Genomic DNA, 15,468 nt, shown 5'->3' with positions numbered 1-15,468 from the left:
CCGGGGCTGGCGAGTATTTCCGTCGGACGTTAGCCAGTCGCTTCCGGCACAGCTCTTGCACTTTGACCACGTGGTGACCGCTCTTTATAAGAAATAAAGCCTTTGATGAGGATCAACGTGAGAAGGGCCCTACTGGGATCGGAACAAAAGCCCAACTATAGATCAGCATCCTCTCCTCTCAGGGGCCGACAAAACGCTGTTATAAGAAAAAACTGCTCCCTTTCCCTTATGGGGTATTCTGGAACCCGTATAGAGTCCTTAAGTGGGTTCCCTATCAGTAGGAGAAAATAACAGAGGCCAACCAGAGTATATTGAGAAGCAAAAAGGCTAGTAAGCCTGATCTTTAGTAAACTGTTGCAACAGGGTCCCCACTTACCACACGCAGGAGGGAGGAGAACCCTGAATAATGGTGTGCAAGCCTTTATATAGACTTTTGAAATTGCCCACTCTGTAGCCCAAGACCACCCCTCAAAACATCATACATACATTACAGAAGGAGGCGGTCTGCAGCAGAAATCCTGTCCGCCAGGATACCTAATACAGTAATGGTCACTGATTGCATTCCCTGGGCAGTCTGGACATTCTTTTGTGATAGTTAATACTTTAGTTCTTGAATCCATCTCACAGACTCACCCTATTCATACACAAATATGACCTTAAGACAGGATTTGCAAGCAAAAAGACAATGGGAAGTCTTTTCCCATTTGCCTCCCTTCCTGCAGAGGAATATTTGAGGTCATTGGGAGAGTCAAAATGGCTTCAGGATTGCTCTCCCATACTATTTCCGACACTTGGTTCATATATTTAGGTATGTGTGCATTTATGAATATTCTATATAGGAGACCTTAAAATTCTTCTAATAATGCCTACGGGGAAGTCTTAAAAACAGGACACGAGCACAGCAACAGCAGCAACATTCTCCCACCTAAATGTGGACTCCCAAAGGGAGTAGCCATCAGCTGCATAGTGGATGCACTGTAAAAGGGGGCAGGACATTGTTTTCAAATTCTATGCCATGAGTCATAATTCACCCATAAGGTAGAGGTTAATATTCGCTTCCATTCATACTGCTTTCTTATTCCTATAGGAGAGATAGGCTCTCAGGTTTTTTTGTTTTACTTTATGCGTTTCACAATTTCAATGACTGCAACACTCATGGCTTCAGATATGACTGGTTTCCCCCTACAATGGCTGGAATACAACCACTTTTTTTTTTTAAGTTGGCTGAAACATTTGCCAAAGTATAGGTACACCCATGCCTTTCATGATCTAGATCAGTGGTTACCAGAACCAGGATGTGCATATTCTGGGCTGCGCTCCTCCGTGAGTCAAAGCACCCAAAAACACGTGGCTTTGGGCGCTGCATACTCACGCATTTTCGGACAGTTGATGGGTATATGCCATGGACCCCAGAGTGGGTTAGATGGATCCCCTGAGGGGTCTGCGTACCACCATTTGGGAACCGCTGTGAAGCTCTCCATACACCCCACTGAGGTTCTTTAACAGCACATTTTCCCTCCTGTTCCTCCAGTGGGGCTTTCATAGGAGAACTCCACACTAACAAAATGCTAAGTTCACCAAATATGAAGGAAATCCCTTTTCTGAATCAGGCACCTGTGTTTCCCACTTCCTTTGCTTTCTATTGCACATTTTTCCCCACTTTCCAGAGAGTAGCACCACAGCTTCAAGATAACTTTATCCAATGCTGTGGCAAGGGTATTTCAACTTCTCCACGTCACTGACATACATTTATTCCATCATGGAGCCCAAGGCAAAGTATACGTGGTTCTCAGGCAGTCAGCCATCCAGGCACAGACCAGACCCAGACCTGCTTAGCTTCAGTATAGCCTTCCTGCATTTTTTAGGCCACACCCTGGGACAGATGTTTCTATGCCAAATTCTACTGTGCCATTTAGTGTACATTTCACAATAATGCTCTCATCCTCACACCAAAACTGAGGACATGCCATTAATTTTACAAATCGGTAACAAACTGAGTAACACCCAACTTAACTCTGACTCCCAGATAATATACAGCTGAGGATTTGAATCGGTTGCCAACATCCAGCTCTTCATCCCCTAGTTCCAAGCCAGGAATATCCTAACTAGCCACAAATTCACACATTTTTGCAGCAATTATACAAACATGAAAAATTAAAACCACACATTGCTGAGTTTTATTCAAAACGCTTTAATTTAAATCCTCTTAGTAAATTGTGTTTTTTTTTACATTTTCCTTTTAAATTATTATTTTTTTAACACAGAGGAAAAAACTGGGTGATAAATTACAGGCACAGTGGAAACAGTCCATTCATTACACTGAATAAAGGGGAGACATCCCAAAGGAGCAGAGAACAAACAAAACCCTTGCTCACACATAAGGTGGCAGCTTGAAGCCACAGAGGTGTTGGAGTGTACACACAGTCTCTGTCTCAGGAAGCAAAAGGGAAGTGCAAATGGCTTGCCACCAAACACAGCCCAGCTTCAGAACCTGGAACAGGAAAACATGAAAGAGGGCAGGTGGTGTCCATGGCGTTAAAGAGATGCAAGGAAGCCTTGGGATGTGGGAATTTCTTTGGGAGACTATAGGGAATTATTTAGAGGCAGCCGAATGCTGCAGTTCATTCCTCCAGGCTAAGGACTGTTTTAGCAAAAAGGCAACAGGAAGAGAAAAGCTTAAGAAGGTGCCAGTAGCATTGGATGTAAAAGAAAGGAGAAAGGAAGTGGCCAAGAGGCAAGACCACTGCAGCCTGTTCAGCAATCGCCCTCCAGTTCTAGTCTTGCTTCACAGCAGGCTGGAAAGGGGAGGGGAGCAGTCAGATGGCACGTGAGGTGGGTAAATCCATTGTCTACGCTAACTTCTTAAGGAGACAGGCATTGCCTTCAGGGGAAGGCCAAGCCATCTTGAGCATCCCTGCCCCAAGTTCTGGAGCTGTTAAAACAAGCTCGCAAACACACACACTTACCTACGGCAAACACAACTGGCCTCCGAGCAACAAGGCAGGGAAATTTCTGCCAATGTTTATTCAGCCCTTTGGGGCTGCTGACATGCCACAAATAAGCAGTATGCAGGGGAGTGTGGTGTAAGAAAAATGTGTCACCTCGTAGCTTATTTGCAAGGCAGCAGACACTGTCTCTGATGAATGCCTTGGCGGTCCTATAGGTGTTACTGTACCTGCACAGCCAGTCTGAAGCAACCTCTCCACCACAGCACTTTACCTATGAATGGGATGTACTCTGTCCCACTAACCTGCTCCCCCGCTACTCCCACCGGGCAGTCATTTTGCCAGTTCTTAAGATGGAAGCAAATGGAGTGAATTTAATCCAGTTCATCTCTCAGTAGCCTTTAACCAGCTGACATATAAACGGGAGCGCCTGGTCAGATGATGCTTCCCAAAGAGATGATTGTGCCAGGATAAAAGCATCCCACTTGCCTTACAAAGGCGGAGCTTGCCTTTAGCACTAGAAACTGTGGGAAAGGGTGAAAGGGGCTGACAAGGAAGAGCCCCAGGGGAGCACAGCAGGAGCTTCCTCAATAACTACGGTAGACGGAAATAGATACTGGAGGGCTGTCAAAGTGGGTTCAGGCAAAGCCAGGAGGGAGAATCATCGCTTAAAGCAGTCAGCAATGGGCGGAGGGGGTTTGGGTGGGGTAGTGGGCGAGGGTAAGGAATTACTGGCCGCCGGGCCAGGGGCGTCCGTTTTCCGCTTGAAGCGGTAGGTGATGGGCAGGAGGAGTTTGCTTTTCTTGAGCGCCTGGACCTTCTTGAGAGTCTCATCGTCCAGAGCCATGAAGCATCGGCGGGAATACTCCAGCAGGCGCTCCTTGGACGAGTCAAATTCGCCCACCTCCGCCACCTTTTCAGGGGCCACGATGAGGAGCTCGGCGATGGGCGTGGTCAAGGCCACAGTGTTACGGTCCACACGGTGGTGCTCAAAGGCCCGGCTCATGCTTTGCAGCTTCTGGAAAGTGTACAGGATCTTCTTGTAGCGGCACAGCACCCCATCCACATCCTTGACTGCAGCGGGGGCAGGGGGTTGGGTTCAGAGGAGAGGGCCCCAGCAGCGACCCATAGACAGGAGCGTGGGGGGAAAGAACAAGAGAAAGGGTTGAGGAGGAGAAATGGGGAAGCATGGCCACTCGTGAAAACACCCGAGAGTTGCGAGAGGCAGAAATCACAGGAAATGGGAAGGACCGACAGAAGGAGGCAGTGACCCGATGGAAGCCAAAATTTGGGAAGCAGAGTCAAATATACCAGCACCAGGGAAGGGGGAAGGGAAGGGAACAGCCCAGGGACCAAGCAAAAACAACAACAACACACCAGTAAGTAAAACAAGCAGGTAATGCAGGTGTTGAACATTGAGGAGCAGCATCCAAAGATAAGAAAAGGAGGATATGCAGAGAGAAAGGATGGAAGGTGAGAGAAAGAAGAGGTGGAGGAGAAAAATGGAAGCAAGTGATCGTGTGTGGCAGGCCAGCCGGTTGATTTGCAACAGGAAGGGGGGGGGAGAGTGGTGGAGGATTAGGACAATGGGAGAGGAGGGTGGAGAAATGTGAGAATTGAACAAGAAATGAAGAAAAAGAAGGAGAGAACATATTATCGCAGCAATTTATCAAGACTTGATGCTTTTGTGAGGGAAAACCTAGAGGGGTGGGTGAGTCACAGGCCAGCGTTTCAAGAGGCATTCCTGTTTCTCCAAGGGTCAGGATTCCTCTCCTCACCTCCCTTGGGCTGCCAGAGGGAAAGGAGGGATCAGAAGGCATGGCAGGCCCAGCCAGGCGACTAGTCCATGCAGAACTGCTCCCAGGAGGATCAGCTGGGCCTGGGAGTGGGGAGCTAATGCACGGTGCCATTTCCTCGATTTGACACAGAATCCCCATCTCAAGGGATGCTGCACCTGGCCAGGGCTCCTCCTGCAGCCCTGGTGTCTATGACGAGATTTGTGAGCTGAGGAAACAAAATTCCCCATAATTTGTCTTGCTGCTGTGACTCAGTGGGCTGGAGTCCCAGAAGTTTCCTTTCTCTTGTTCCTAACGTAACTCCTTTGCAGGGAGGGGAGGTATCCCAGGGGCATTTCCCTCCCCTACTTCCCTCTGGTGATGCTTCCGCCTCCATCATCTTCTTCCCAACCCTGTCACTATGGAGTGAACCACTGGAGGTTACGGCCGCCGCCAATATATGGCTATGGCTACCACTGTTTCTGTCCTGGCCCCTTTCCTCAGCAAAAGTGTCTTCCACTCCTCAGGTGGGTCTCGAACCTTCGTCCCAGATGGGCTGTGAACTTTGTGAGCTTTCCTTCCTCCCCTTTTGAGCACCACATTCTGAGCCAGTTGTTGAGCATGGGGGCGGGGCTGAATCCATGCCTACAGGGGATGCCTAGGGTCCAGCAATAGCCTGGTCATCGCTGTCTCTGAGCCAGTGGGACTACTAAATGGGGACACAGTAGTGGCATAATTTTGTGTGTTGGTGGAGGAAATGGTAATGAATTCTTATAGAGAAGGAATGGTGATTTTATGCTGGAAATCTGTTCATATCTGTCACCTGGAAGAACATCTCTTTTCTGTATGGTGATCTATTATTTTAATGTGTAATAGGTTGTGTGCCACAGAAGGGGGCAGGGACCCTCTGCCTTCAGCTCTGTAGGCTGAAACGGTGGTCCCTTACTTTGACACACACACACCCCATTGCCACTCACCTCTCTGCCTCTCGCGGACTTTGGGCTTGGCAAAGCGCCGCCTGTTGACCCCTCCTTTCTGCTTCTTGTGCTCCGCGGAGCCTCCTTCCTCGGGGCCGGCACTCATCCAGGAGCCCATACTGTCGTCGTCGGTCACGTCCCCGTTCCGGCTGTCAGACACCTCGGACCGCCGTGGGAGCTGCTTGCTGCGGCAGTGCTCATCTAGGGCGGAGGGGAAAGGGCAGGACGCATCAGACAGCGGGAGACAGAGGCCCGCCATAGCGCAGCTAGAGTCAAGCTCCTCAAATCAGAGAACCCCAAAAAAACACAGCCCTTGACTCTCTAACACAGGGACCTCCAACTGGTGGATGCCATTGCCATTCTAAGATCCAGGGAGGGGTTCATGGTGAGTTCTTTTTCTAGAAAAATAGCGCTGCGTCCTACCAAGGTGCCTTGGCTGACATTCCCCCGGCCCTTCCTCCCAAGAGAATCCGAAAGGCCCCCCTCCCAGCAAAGCACCGCCCGCCCACCCACTCAACCTCTGGAAAACTCGAGAGTTCTCGAGTTACCAGCATCCAGACGGGCGCAGGAGATGAACTTGTCTAGCTGGCAGCGCAGGAAGTCCCGTTCTTCCTCCAGGTCCTCGATTCGCTTCTGCAGCCAGGAGTTCCTCTCCAGGGCCATGTGCAGCTGAGTCCTCATGCTGGTCACCAGGGTCAGCGAGGGAGCTGGCATCTCCGGTGTCTCTGAGGGAGGCACAGATATGTCACAGCGGAAGTTCGACTTGCTCACAATTACTTGCTTCCCCGCTTCTCTTCAAACACCCAAAGGTCCTGCACCCAACTCTGCCCAAAAACCTTTTCTAACCCTTCTCACCCTTCCTGTCAGAAGCAAACGGGGCAAGGGAGATTTGCACCTGCCTTATTGAAGCCATAGCCTTCTTTGCATCTAATACAGTGGTACCTCAGGTTACAGACGCTTCAGGTTACAGATGCTTCAGGTTACAAACTCCGCAAACCCAGAAATTAGTACTTCGGGTTAAGAACTTTGCTTCAGGATGAGAACAGAAATCACGTGGCGGTGGCATCGCAGCAGCAGGAAGCCTCATTAGCTAAAGTGGTACCTCAGGTTAAGAACAGTTTCAGGCTAAGAATGGATCTCCAGAACGAATTGTTCTTAACCTGAGGTACCACTGTAATTTGATTTTCAGCAGGAGCAAATTAACACATACAGTAATTGATTTCTCTCCCCACCCCCAACCATTCTCCTCTACTCCCATTTGAGTTTCACCTTCTTTAAGAAATTGAAAATGTTTGATTGTAGAAGACAACCGCTGCTGAGCTCTGCAGTGGGAACTGGAAAGCAAGCAAGCAGTGCCTACAACAAAATGTTGCAGTGTGGAACCTGCATACACCTACACTCCACAAACATCACTTTTTCTGCTGTGATTTCTGAAATGGCGGTGCCACTTTCTAGAAGTGCCGTAATTGTGGAAGTGACAGCAGGTGCATATTTACTTGAGGAATGGCAAAAAAACCGGGGTTCTTCAGGTGCCGAGTCACCCAATGAGATCTAGCACATAGTTAAAGGGTATTCGTTCATATATTACTGACAGGAATGTTTCTCACCATCAAAATTCTGAGGAGGGCTCAGACCATAATACAACTGTTGCTGGGTCTGAGTCTGCGATTCCATTTGGTGCGGCTCGTCCAAAGGTACGGCTATTTTATAAGCTTCATTGTCTTCCTTCACTGTAAATATCAACAATAGGGGAATTGCGGGGGGAGGAAGGGAAACAAATGTAAGAGCCTAAGAATACTCACCCCCCCCTTTTGTAAGATCAACAGTCTCAAGGCAGACAAAAATATTACCGGACGTGACTTTGAGCTAAATTCCCATTGAAATCAATGGCACACATGTTCTCATCAACTGAGCTATCCAGGCAGGAACCTAAATCCAATCAATTTGGCCCACTACTTGGAGGGGAGCAGTTTCACCCCTCTGCCACCCTCAGGGCCTTTGAAACCCACCCCTCTTCCATCAGACATACACCGACCTTGCTTTGCTCCCGATCCACGACGTCCCCTAGTTGCCCGTTGGTGATGGTGGTTACTTTCGGTCATTGTCCTCCCTCCCCAGGTGGGACGGATGCTGCTAACCTAGAGAGCAGGAGAGGTGATCTAACTGGGCAGATCTGCCTGATATTCTGTCTCCCCTAGATTTTCCTAATGAGTGAACTCCAAAGCAGCCTTCCCTTGTACCCTGACAAGAATCCCCAGCCAAGGAGCCCCCTTTTAAAAATTTTTTTGCTCTTTTCAGAGAACATTGAATTACAGTCTTTCAGGTATGTCCTCCCATTCTATAAATGTATAATACCAATAATGCACATTAGCAGCAGGATGGGGGGGGATAAGGTGTAGCTCTTCCTAAAAATAGCTGGGAATTGCATATTTGAATACCCAGTGCTTTAAAAAAAATGTTTAGGGGTACCGTATTTTTCGCCCCATAGGACGCACTTTTTCCCCTCCAAAAATGAAGGGGAAATCTGGGTGCGTCCTATGGTGCGCACTGACCCCTCTTGCTCTCCAGGCTTCAGGAAGCTCTGTGCAACCCTTGGGAGACCGGCTCCGAGGGTTGCGCAGAGCTGCCTGCAGTCCCCGGCTCAGCACAGCTCTGCGCGGCCATCGGGAGCGGGGCGCTAAGTCCCGCCCCGCTCCGGATGGCGGCGCAGAGCTGCCTGCAGTCCCGGGATCAGCGCACTTCTCCCCATCGCCAGCCCCACAAGCTCAGGGGACAGCGGGGAGGCAGAGCGTGCCTTCCCACTGTTCCCCGACCTGGTTCTTCCAGCCCCGCACCTGGGGGGGGAAATAATTTTTTTTCTTTATTTCCCCCCCCCCAAAAAAACTAGGTGCGTCCTATGGGCCGGAGCGTCCTATGGGGCGCAAAATACGGTACTCTCATTATGACTCAAGAAAATCACCATTTTATAGTTCAAATCGGGGAAAATACTGTAAATACAGTGAATGGACAAAAGTACAAAGATTCACAAAATGTTTAGGGGTATGTGTACCCCTGCATTCCCCCAGAAAAAAGCACTGTGAATACCTGACAACAAACTAGGGTCTATGTCATGATGGGCAGGTGGAGGTTCCCATCCTGCTGGGTGCTGCCTTACCAAATCCCTCCAGAAGCTGTCCCACCTCACCCCAACGATCCATTTTGATAGGTTACTTGGCACGGTAATGACATCAGATGACTGACAGATGGGTGGCCCTGCCCACCTTTCAAAGTTGGCCTATAGGCTGCAGGGATATAAAGATCTGACTCACCAGGTCAAAAAAGTTCCCAGGTACCCGCTATCTCGCACTGTTTCCAAGAGGATATCTACCTGAGCCAGGGTGACACTCGATCCAAGATCTTCCACACAGCTACCTGCCCACTTAGGAAATGGCTCCAAACACCTGGACAGAGGTAAGACAGGGAAATTAATAGGTTATGCCAGGAGATCCCACAGCAACAAAAGCAGGCAGGGGCACTGCAGTGGAGCGACGCCCTCTATGAAATAGGAGGTGATCCCCAAAGCAGTTGTTTCCATCAGTCCTGTAAAGGCACAGGGGTTGTAAGGCCAGCTCTCTTGCTCAGATAAACTTTTTTTCTCTCTCAACCCAGGTGAAACTCATGGATTCCGCTTTCATATGCATGTACATCACATCCCTTGATTACTCAAGCATCCGTCGCCCAGAGTTGCAGTGAAAATTCAGTTTCTGATGGTGCTATATCTGTGATGGCTCTATTCATTTATGCAAGTTACTCCTTGATGTTTCAGTCATTGAGTCATGAGTGCACAGGCTCACACTCATTCTCCGGTTCTCTAGAATTGGAACAGAGCAAACCAAACCATTGAAGGTCATTGCCTCTCCCCCCGCCTCCGCACCCCGGACTTCCTTTGAAGTATCCAAAAGTGTCAGAGGAGTCCCTGCTCAAGCTCCCGGAAGTTTTATGTGCAACAACCCTTAAGGGGTGGTGGGGATGTTTCTTTAAGAGGGACCCACACACAAACTAGACTTGGACACAAGTACAAAAATTGTTTAAGGCTGGAAACCACATTTTCCTGTGGCTTAGCTATGCCTGCAGAGTTAATGGCTTGTATGTGGGTGGCAGTTTGGGGGGTGGGGGAGAGATAGAACCCTGCTTCTTTTCAGTTCAGTTCCCATTCTGCCACTAACTTGCACAAATGCACATACACACCTCTCTTATCCAACCTCAGTCAACAATACAATGCACATCTGTTAATAACAGACCATTATATAGGGATGGGATCCAATCTCTTATCAGATCCAGCCCCCAATATTTCAGCAACTAGACTCTTAACCGGCTCCCAACACTGCAGAATGCATTCTCTATGTACTGCACTGATGCAGCTTACAATTATTATTTTTAATGCAGTAGAATAACCAATTACTAATAAAAAAAAAACACTGAATGTTACAATCCTTTCTGTATGTTGATATATTATTGCATTTGCTACAGCATTTCCCCCCAAATGGATTAAAATGTGCAACCGGCAATACAACCAGTTATCGATAGATAGAAAGATGAATCCATTGCAAGCTGCCTTGAGTTTCATATTTCCATGGAAAGAAGTGGCATAAATATAGAATAGAATCATAGAACTGTAGAGTTGGCAGGGACAGCAAGAGTCATCTGGTCCAACCCCCTGCAATGCTGGAATCCTTTTGCCCAAAGTGGGGCTTGGACCCACAACCCTGAGATTTAAAGTCTCATGTTCTACCAACTGAGTTACAGTATATGTTTTAATAAATAAAATAAATGCATTGCTCAGATTCATAGCTACGGGGGCGGTGGGGGGCAGGGAGGTGGCTAACTGGTTTTTTTTTGCACCGGGTGAAGCCTCCAGGGGAGCTCCATTGAGGCTCCCAGCCTGTGTGTGTGTGTGTGTGTGTGCGCGCACACACATGGGGGTTTGCCAAAGTAGGTCATCAATCCAGGTGGATAAAGCCTAGTTGCTACTTGCAGGTTCCAGTTCTCTATTCCTTGGCTTGGCCACTCCCTCCTTGTCACACAGACTCTAACATGCTTACCTAAAACCCAAAAAGCTCAGCTTCTGGAAACCAAAATTTGAAGCAAAAGCCAACTGACAAGTAACTCAACCAGTGGAGAGAAGGGAAGTCACAATATTCTTAGAGGTGCCAGGGAAGCAACCAGGGTGATGTGTCCCTCCTAGCATCCTCTGGGACATTGCAATGCATTTGGGGGCACACCTCCTGAGATCCTGAGGTGCAGCTGTCTCAGCCGCAAAAGATCTTGGTCTGAGCCACCTCTTGGAGTCCTACAGGTGACTATCACCGCCTATCCAGGCCCCACAGTTAACATCAGCATGGCATTTGCCTTCCTTCCCCGCCAGTCATTGACCTTTGCCCACCTACCCGTTTCCTCATTGCCATTACTTGGGTCCTTCAATGATGCCCAGACTTGCTCGCCTTCTCTCCGACTCCAAACCAACTGGCCACAGCAAGGCCTCTCTCTCTCGCCTCCTCCTCCCGTTTCCCTGCATCCTACTAGAATCTCGCTAGTAACCAGATACAAGCTTCTCCCACGCAAACTCCCTACAGCAGGCCGGCTCGAGACGACGTCAAGGAATTGCTTGGGATGGAGGGGGGGTCTGTAACCCTCCCTCTCCGCCCCACCCGCTATCCCCCATCAAATCGGGCCTTTGGCAAAAAAAACCAGAGCCCACCACCACCACTCCAAAATGGCCCCGGCTGCTGCCCTGTGATGAAGGATTCCTCTCTCTCCCCGTCCCCAAATGACGGTGGTGGCGACGCCCGCGCCAAGACTTTGGAGACGCCAAAGGATCCCCGTGCGCCCTCGGCGCTGCGCCCCGAGACTTGGAGAGCATTACGCACGGGATGCCTGGGGGTCCGATCTCCCGAGAACCAGCAGCGGGGGTAGCGATGGGCAAGGATCAAGTCAAGGTGTGTGCAGGGGACCGAGACTATCTCTCATAACCCCCCGCTCCTGCCAGGACACGCAGTTCTTACCTTACTCTTGCAACCGCATCCACACCGGAGCGTCCCAAACCACAGCTCCGGGCTGCAGCTGAGCAGGGGAGCGTCTGTAAAGTGCAGCAAGAGGAGGTGGCGAGGAAAAGGGAGTAGGAGGAGCGAGACAGCTTTGAAGTGGGAAGAGGGGCGCACGTCGCCGGCTGGAGGCAAAAAAATAATCTAATAATTCACAGCAATCCCTTCGTTCCCGGAGGGCAGGTTTGAACGTCTAAATGAGCCATCACGGATCTAGCAGCACAGATGCACGCCGCCGATGTCTCCTAACAAGCGCAATGCTTTGCACGGGAACCTAGCTTGCCAGAAACCAAGTGAAGCACGTGCACCTGTGAAACAGCCTCCGGGAGAAAATGTTGAGGCTAAGTACTGTAGAGGGAATTGTCTCCACAAGGCCCTCCCAACTCTTCTGGCCCTCTAACCAGCAATCAAACACGCAAATCACAATTGGTATTTTATTTCTACCACGTGTAGTACTTTCTGTAAGCCTCAGAGGTTGCTCAGTCTACCATGCTGCCATGGTCCAGCCTTGGAACATGTTACGTACCAAGGATGACAGGACCTCTAAGCATGTGCCAAGAGCCTTCCCCACACCACAGTCGCTGTTACACATGGGTGTAGCCAGGATTTATGTTAGCGGGGACAGGTTTTATGGGGGGGGGAGAACCTCAGTTACTTAAGGATTTTTATTTATTTACTTGATTTAGGGGGGCAATTGCCCCCACCAGCTGCGCCCTTGCTATTACCCTGTTTTATCTCACATTAATAACCAAAAAAAATGAGCCTGATTTTCAGGAAAGAAAGGTTTGACTTGTGGTTAGTGCAGCTTGGTCTAAAATTCAGGTCCTGTGACAGCAAGAGGAGCCTGGGATCTAAGGAGTGATGCCTGGCAAATCAGGGGGCTGGTGGGAAAGTACCTAATGGTACTTAGAAGGCGCATAAGGTGGCATCTAAGGCTGCCAGGGCAGAGCCAGCTGATGAACATGGTGAGCCATGAAATTGCTAGAGTGATGTAACATTAAAGTGTGTGGACTACATTTTTACAACTACAACTCTTTTTATGAGTGGAATTATGGGCCCATGTTTTACTATACACTTAATTAAAAGATTTTCAGCGAGTTCTGGGTCATGAGATCACCATCTCTGCTGTAGGTGATACCCATTCAAATTTCCTTGAGCATTCCCTCCTTCCCTGTCCTTCTATAGTGACCTGTTTGCCACCTGTCTCTTCCTGAATTGAAGGAGGTCTGAGTCCACCTTGAGGTCCACTATAGAAGAAATGTCAGGGGCACTAATGCCTCTGAATACCAGCTGCTGGAGGAAAGAAAGCACAGGTGGAAAGAGTTGCTCTTGGGCTGAGGTCCTGCTCGTGAGCTTCCCCCAGGCATCTGGTTGGCCACTGTGAAAACAGGATGCTAGACTAGATCGGCCATTGGCGTGATCCATCAGTGCCCTTCTTATGTTCTTTCAAGATATAAAAGGACTAAATAATACCCATAACCTGTGTCTAGCACCTCCTTCCCTCTGATCCATCAATAAAATATAGATCCAGTGCTTGCTAGTACCACAAAAACATTCAGTCAAGGCACAATTCCTCATGATTTTTCCACGTGACTATAAATAACAGAACACATATGTGGATACAGAGGCGACCTGTGATTTGATTGTGCTTTTGAGGGGGATTCCTTGTAAAAAAAATAAAGATGAAGGTCCATAGCAGTCCTGGAAGGCAGTGAATCTATAGTGGTTATGGTTCAGTCAACGAGGAGAGATATGAACTTTGATTTGATGATGAGATGTGGGAGGGTGGCAGGGATCTGTGAGGGAAGAAATGCAATTTCAGTAGGAATTGTTTTGTTGGATCCATCTTCTCTCTCTCTCTCTCCAGGAAAATGAAGTGACTAAGTTTCCATTCACATTTTCTATCCTTCCGCTGTCACCCCCTCTCTTCTCCCGCCTTCTGTGATGCTCCATTTTTCTGCTCAGCTGCCAATATGAGTCCTTGAAAAACACATGGAGGTGGAACAAGGAAACAGCATCCCTCTTACAATTTCCTCCTTCACCTCAATGTGCTTTTAAAATGGGGGGGGGGGGCAGGGAAGGAAACCACCCCAGTACAAAGGGGCCGGTGAGAAGGAGGCAAAAAGGCTTTGTGGGCTTCATGTTGCCAACCCCAGATGGGAACTATCACTTATTTATTATTTATTAAATTTGTATACCGCCCTTCATCCAAAGGTCTCGGGGTGGTTCATAGCATAAAAATATAGAATACGCAATAAAAACAAGAACAAAAATAATTTATTTATTTTTTTAAATGACACACAAACCCCAAACACAGTTAAAAGGATTTGGATACAAGAACATATTTCTTAACTGACCATGAAATGTGGGCCAGTGTCTCCACTGTCACAAGCTAATTGCCACCAAAATCAAGACCAGCAGTTAGACTTTGTGCATAACTGTAATTCATCCACTCTCCCCCACAAAATAAACCATTCAAGCCACAATTGTACCTCTCAACATCTAGGTAGTTGGGTGGGTTGAGTAATTTACCCCATAAAAGGGGGCTTCTAAGCTGGCCCAGCCCAATAAAGAGAAATTTGTGAGAGGGAGGATGAAGAGGTTGGATGGTTGGCACCTGTCTGTCTCAAGAGACAATGGAGTGCACATCAAGGGGTGAGGTCAAAAGTGACCTCCCTGGAGAACAAGCTGGGCAGCGTGTATGGAGCTCCTGGGCTGCCCAGATGACAAGATCATCTCAGCCTCGCTGATGTGGTCCAAAGGAAAGCGGGGCAAGACGCTTGGCTGCAGGAGTTGCTGGAAGGAGCCATACAAGGTGCCATCTAATTGTCTTAGGGGCTCCACTCCGGATTTGTGTAGGGTTTACTCCTTCGGCTTTTCTTCTCCCAGAGATATCCCGCAAGGCAGCGGGGGAAGAGGAGACATGTCATAAAGATGGCTGTGGAAGGATGTTGGGGAGTCTGGAGTGGGGGAGAATGCTGCAACATGCCAGAACAGAGCCTAGAATGTGCAGGAACAGGCATGATTTTAACACTAAAACCCGTAATTAAGATTAAAAATAGGATCCCAATGCCTGGTCATTATCCTAGTGGGTGGGAGAAGTCATGTGGCAGAGAGAAGCCTCACCCTAAACATACCACTTTATCATCCACCTACTGTCTTGTCTTCGTGTGGAAGTGTGTTGGGGGAGAGTAGCTGTGTATTTGTTTCACACCATTGTGTTTTCCTCTGCATCTGTGCATTTTTGTCAGGGTGATCAGAAGGGATGTTTGTGTGTAGAATTCACATGAAATTTCTGCAGTGGAACAGTTAGTACAAGCCAACTTTCCCATGAGTGGTGATCCAGATCTGTTGATGTCCTAACTTGATCTACCAATTTGTGATGCACTTATTTTATGAATATAATTTTATTGTTGATTCTAAGCTGTTTGCTGCCATATTTTTTCTTAATGTTGGTCATCTATAAGAAGGATGGAATCAGCCAACATGTCACAAAGTGTGGCAAGATTTTGAGTTCTCTAGAACTCTTAAACAGGCAAGATGTTATACAAAGCAGGGGGTGAGTAAGATGAGACAAAAACCCCCAAAATACAAAAGTTAAGCTGATGATGTAGCCATGAGGTCAGCAGAAATTTTTTGTACTTTGGGTTGTTGTTGTTTTTTAAATTTACTTATTGCATCTAATCTGGGG

At 48.4% G+C, this 15,468-nt stretch overlaps 2 protein-coding genes across 3 annotated transcripts in view; both read right to left on the bottom strand.

Moving 5' to 3' along the window:
- Positions 1-1,206: 1,206 nt before the first annotated feature.
- LOC310690451 (histone H4) overlaps positions 1,207-15,468 on the bottom strand; it is a 122,336-nt gene continuing 108,074 nt past the window's right edge. Inside the window, exon 2 of the transcript XR_014518088.1 lies at positions 1,207-1,224. The gene's annotated coding sequence lies outside the window, so the exon portion shown is untranslated. The remainder of the gene's footprint in view (positions 1,225-15,468) is intronic.
- Positions 2,172-12,053, bottom strand: CCDC106 (coiled-coil domain containing 106). Of its 2 annotated transcripts, none has more exons than XM_083469341.1 (7): positions 11,739-12,053; positions 9,065-9,137; positions 7,733-7,835; positions 7,305-7,427; positions 6,246-6,422; positions 5,698-5,898; positions 2,172-4,019 (listed from the first exon to the last, which is right to left on the bottom strand). In XM_083469341.1, exons 3-7 carry the CDS (start codon positions 7,797-7,799, stop codon positions 3,607-3,609), a joined length of 981 nt encoding a protein of 326 aa, XP_083325467.1. In that variant the 5' UTR covers positions 7,800-7,835; positions 9,065-9,137; positions 11,739-12,053; the 3' UTR covers positions 2,172-3,606. The 2 variants fall into 2 exon arrangements, with proteins under 2 accessions (XP_083325467.1, XP_083325468.1); XM_083469342.1 differs by lacking the exon at positions 11,739-12,053 and adding an exon at positions 11,124-11,474.

The sequence above is a fragment of the Podarcis liolepis genome, assembly GCF_965112155.1.
Source record: "Podarcis liolepis genome assembly, chromosome: 13".
NCBI classification, from domain to species: domain Eukaryota; kingdom Metazoa; phylum Chordata; class Lepidosauria; order Squamata; family Lacertidae; genus Podarcis; species Podarcis liolepis.
Note: the sequence above shows the minus strand (reverse complement) of the source record. Positions and strands in the feature narration are given on the sequence as shown.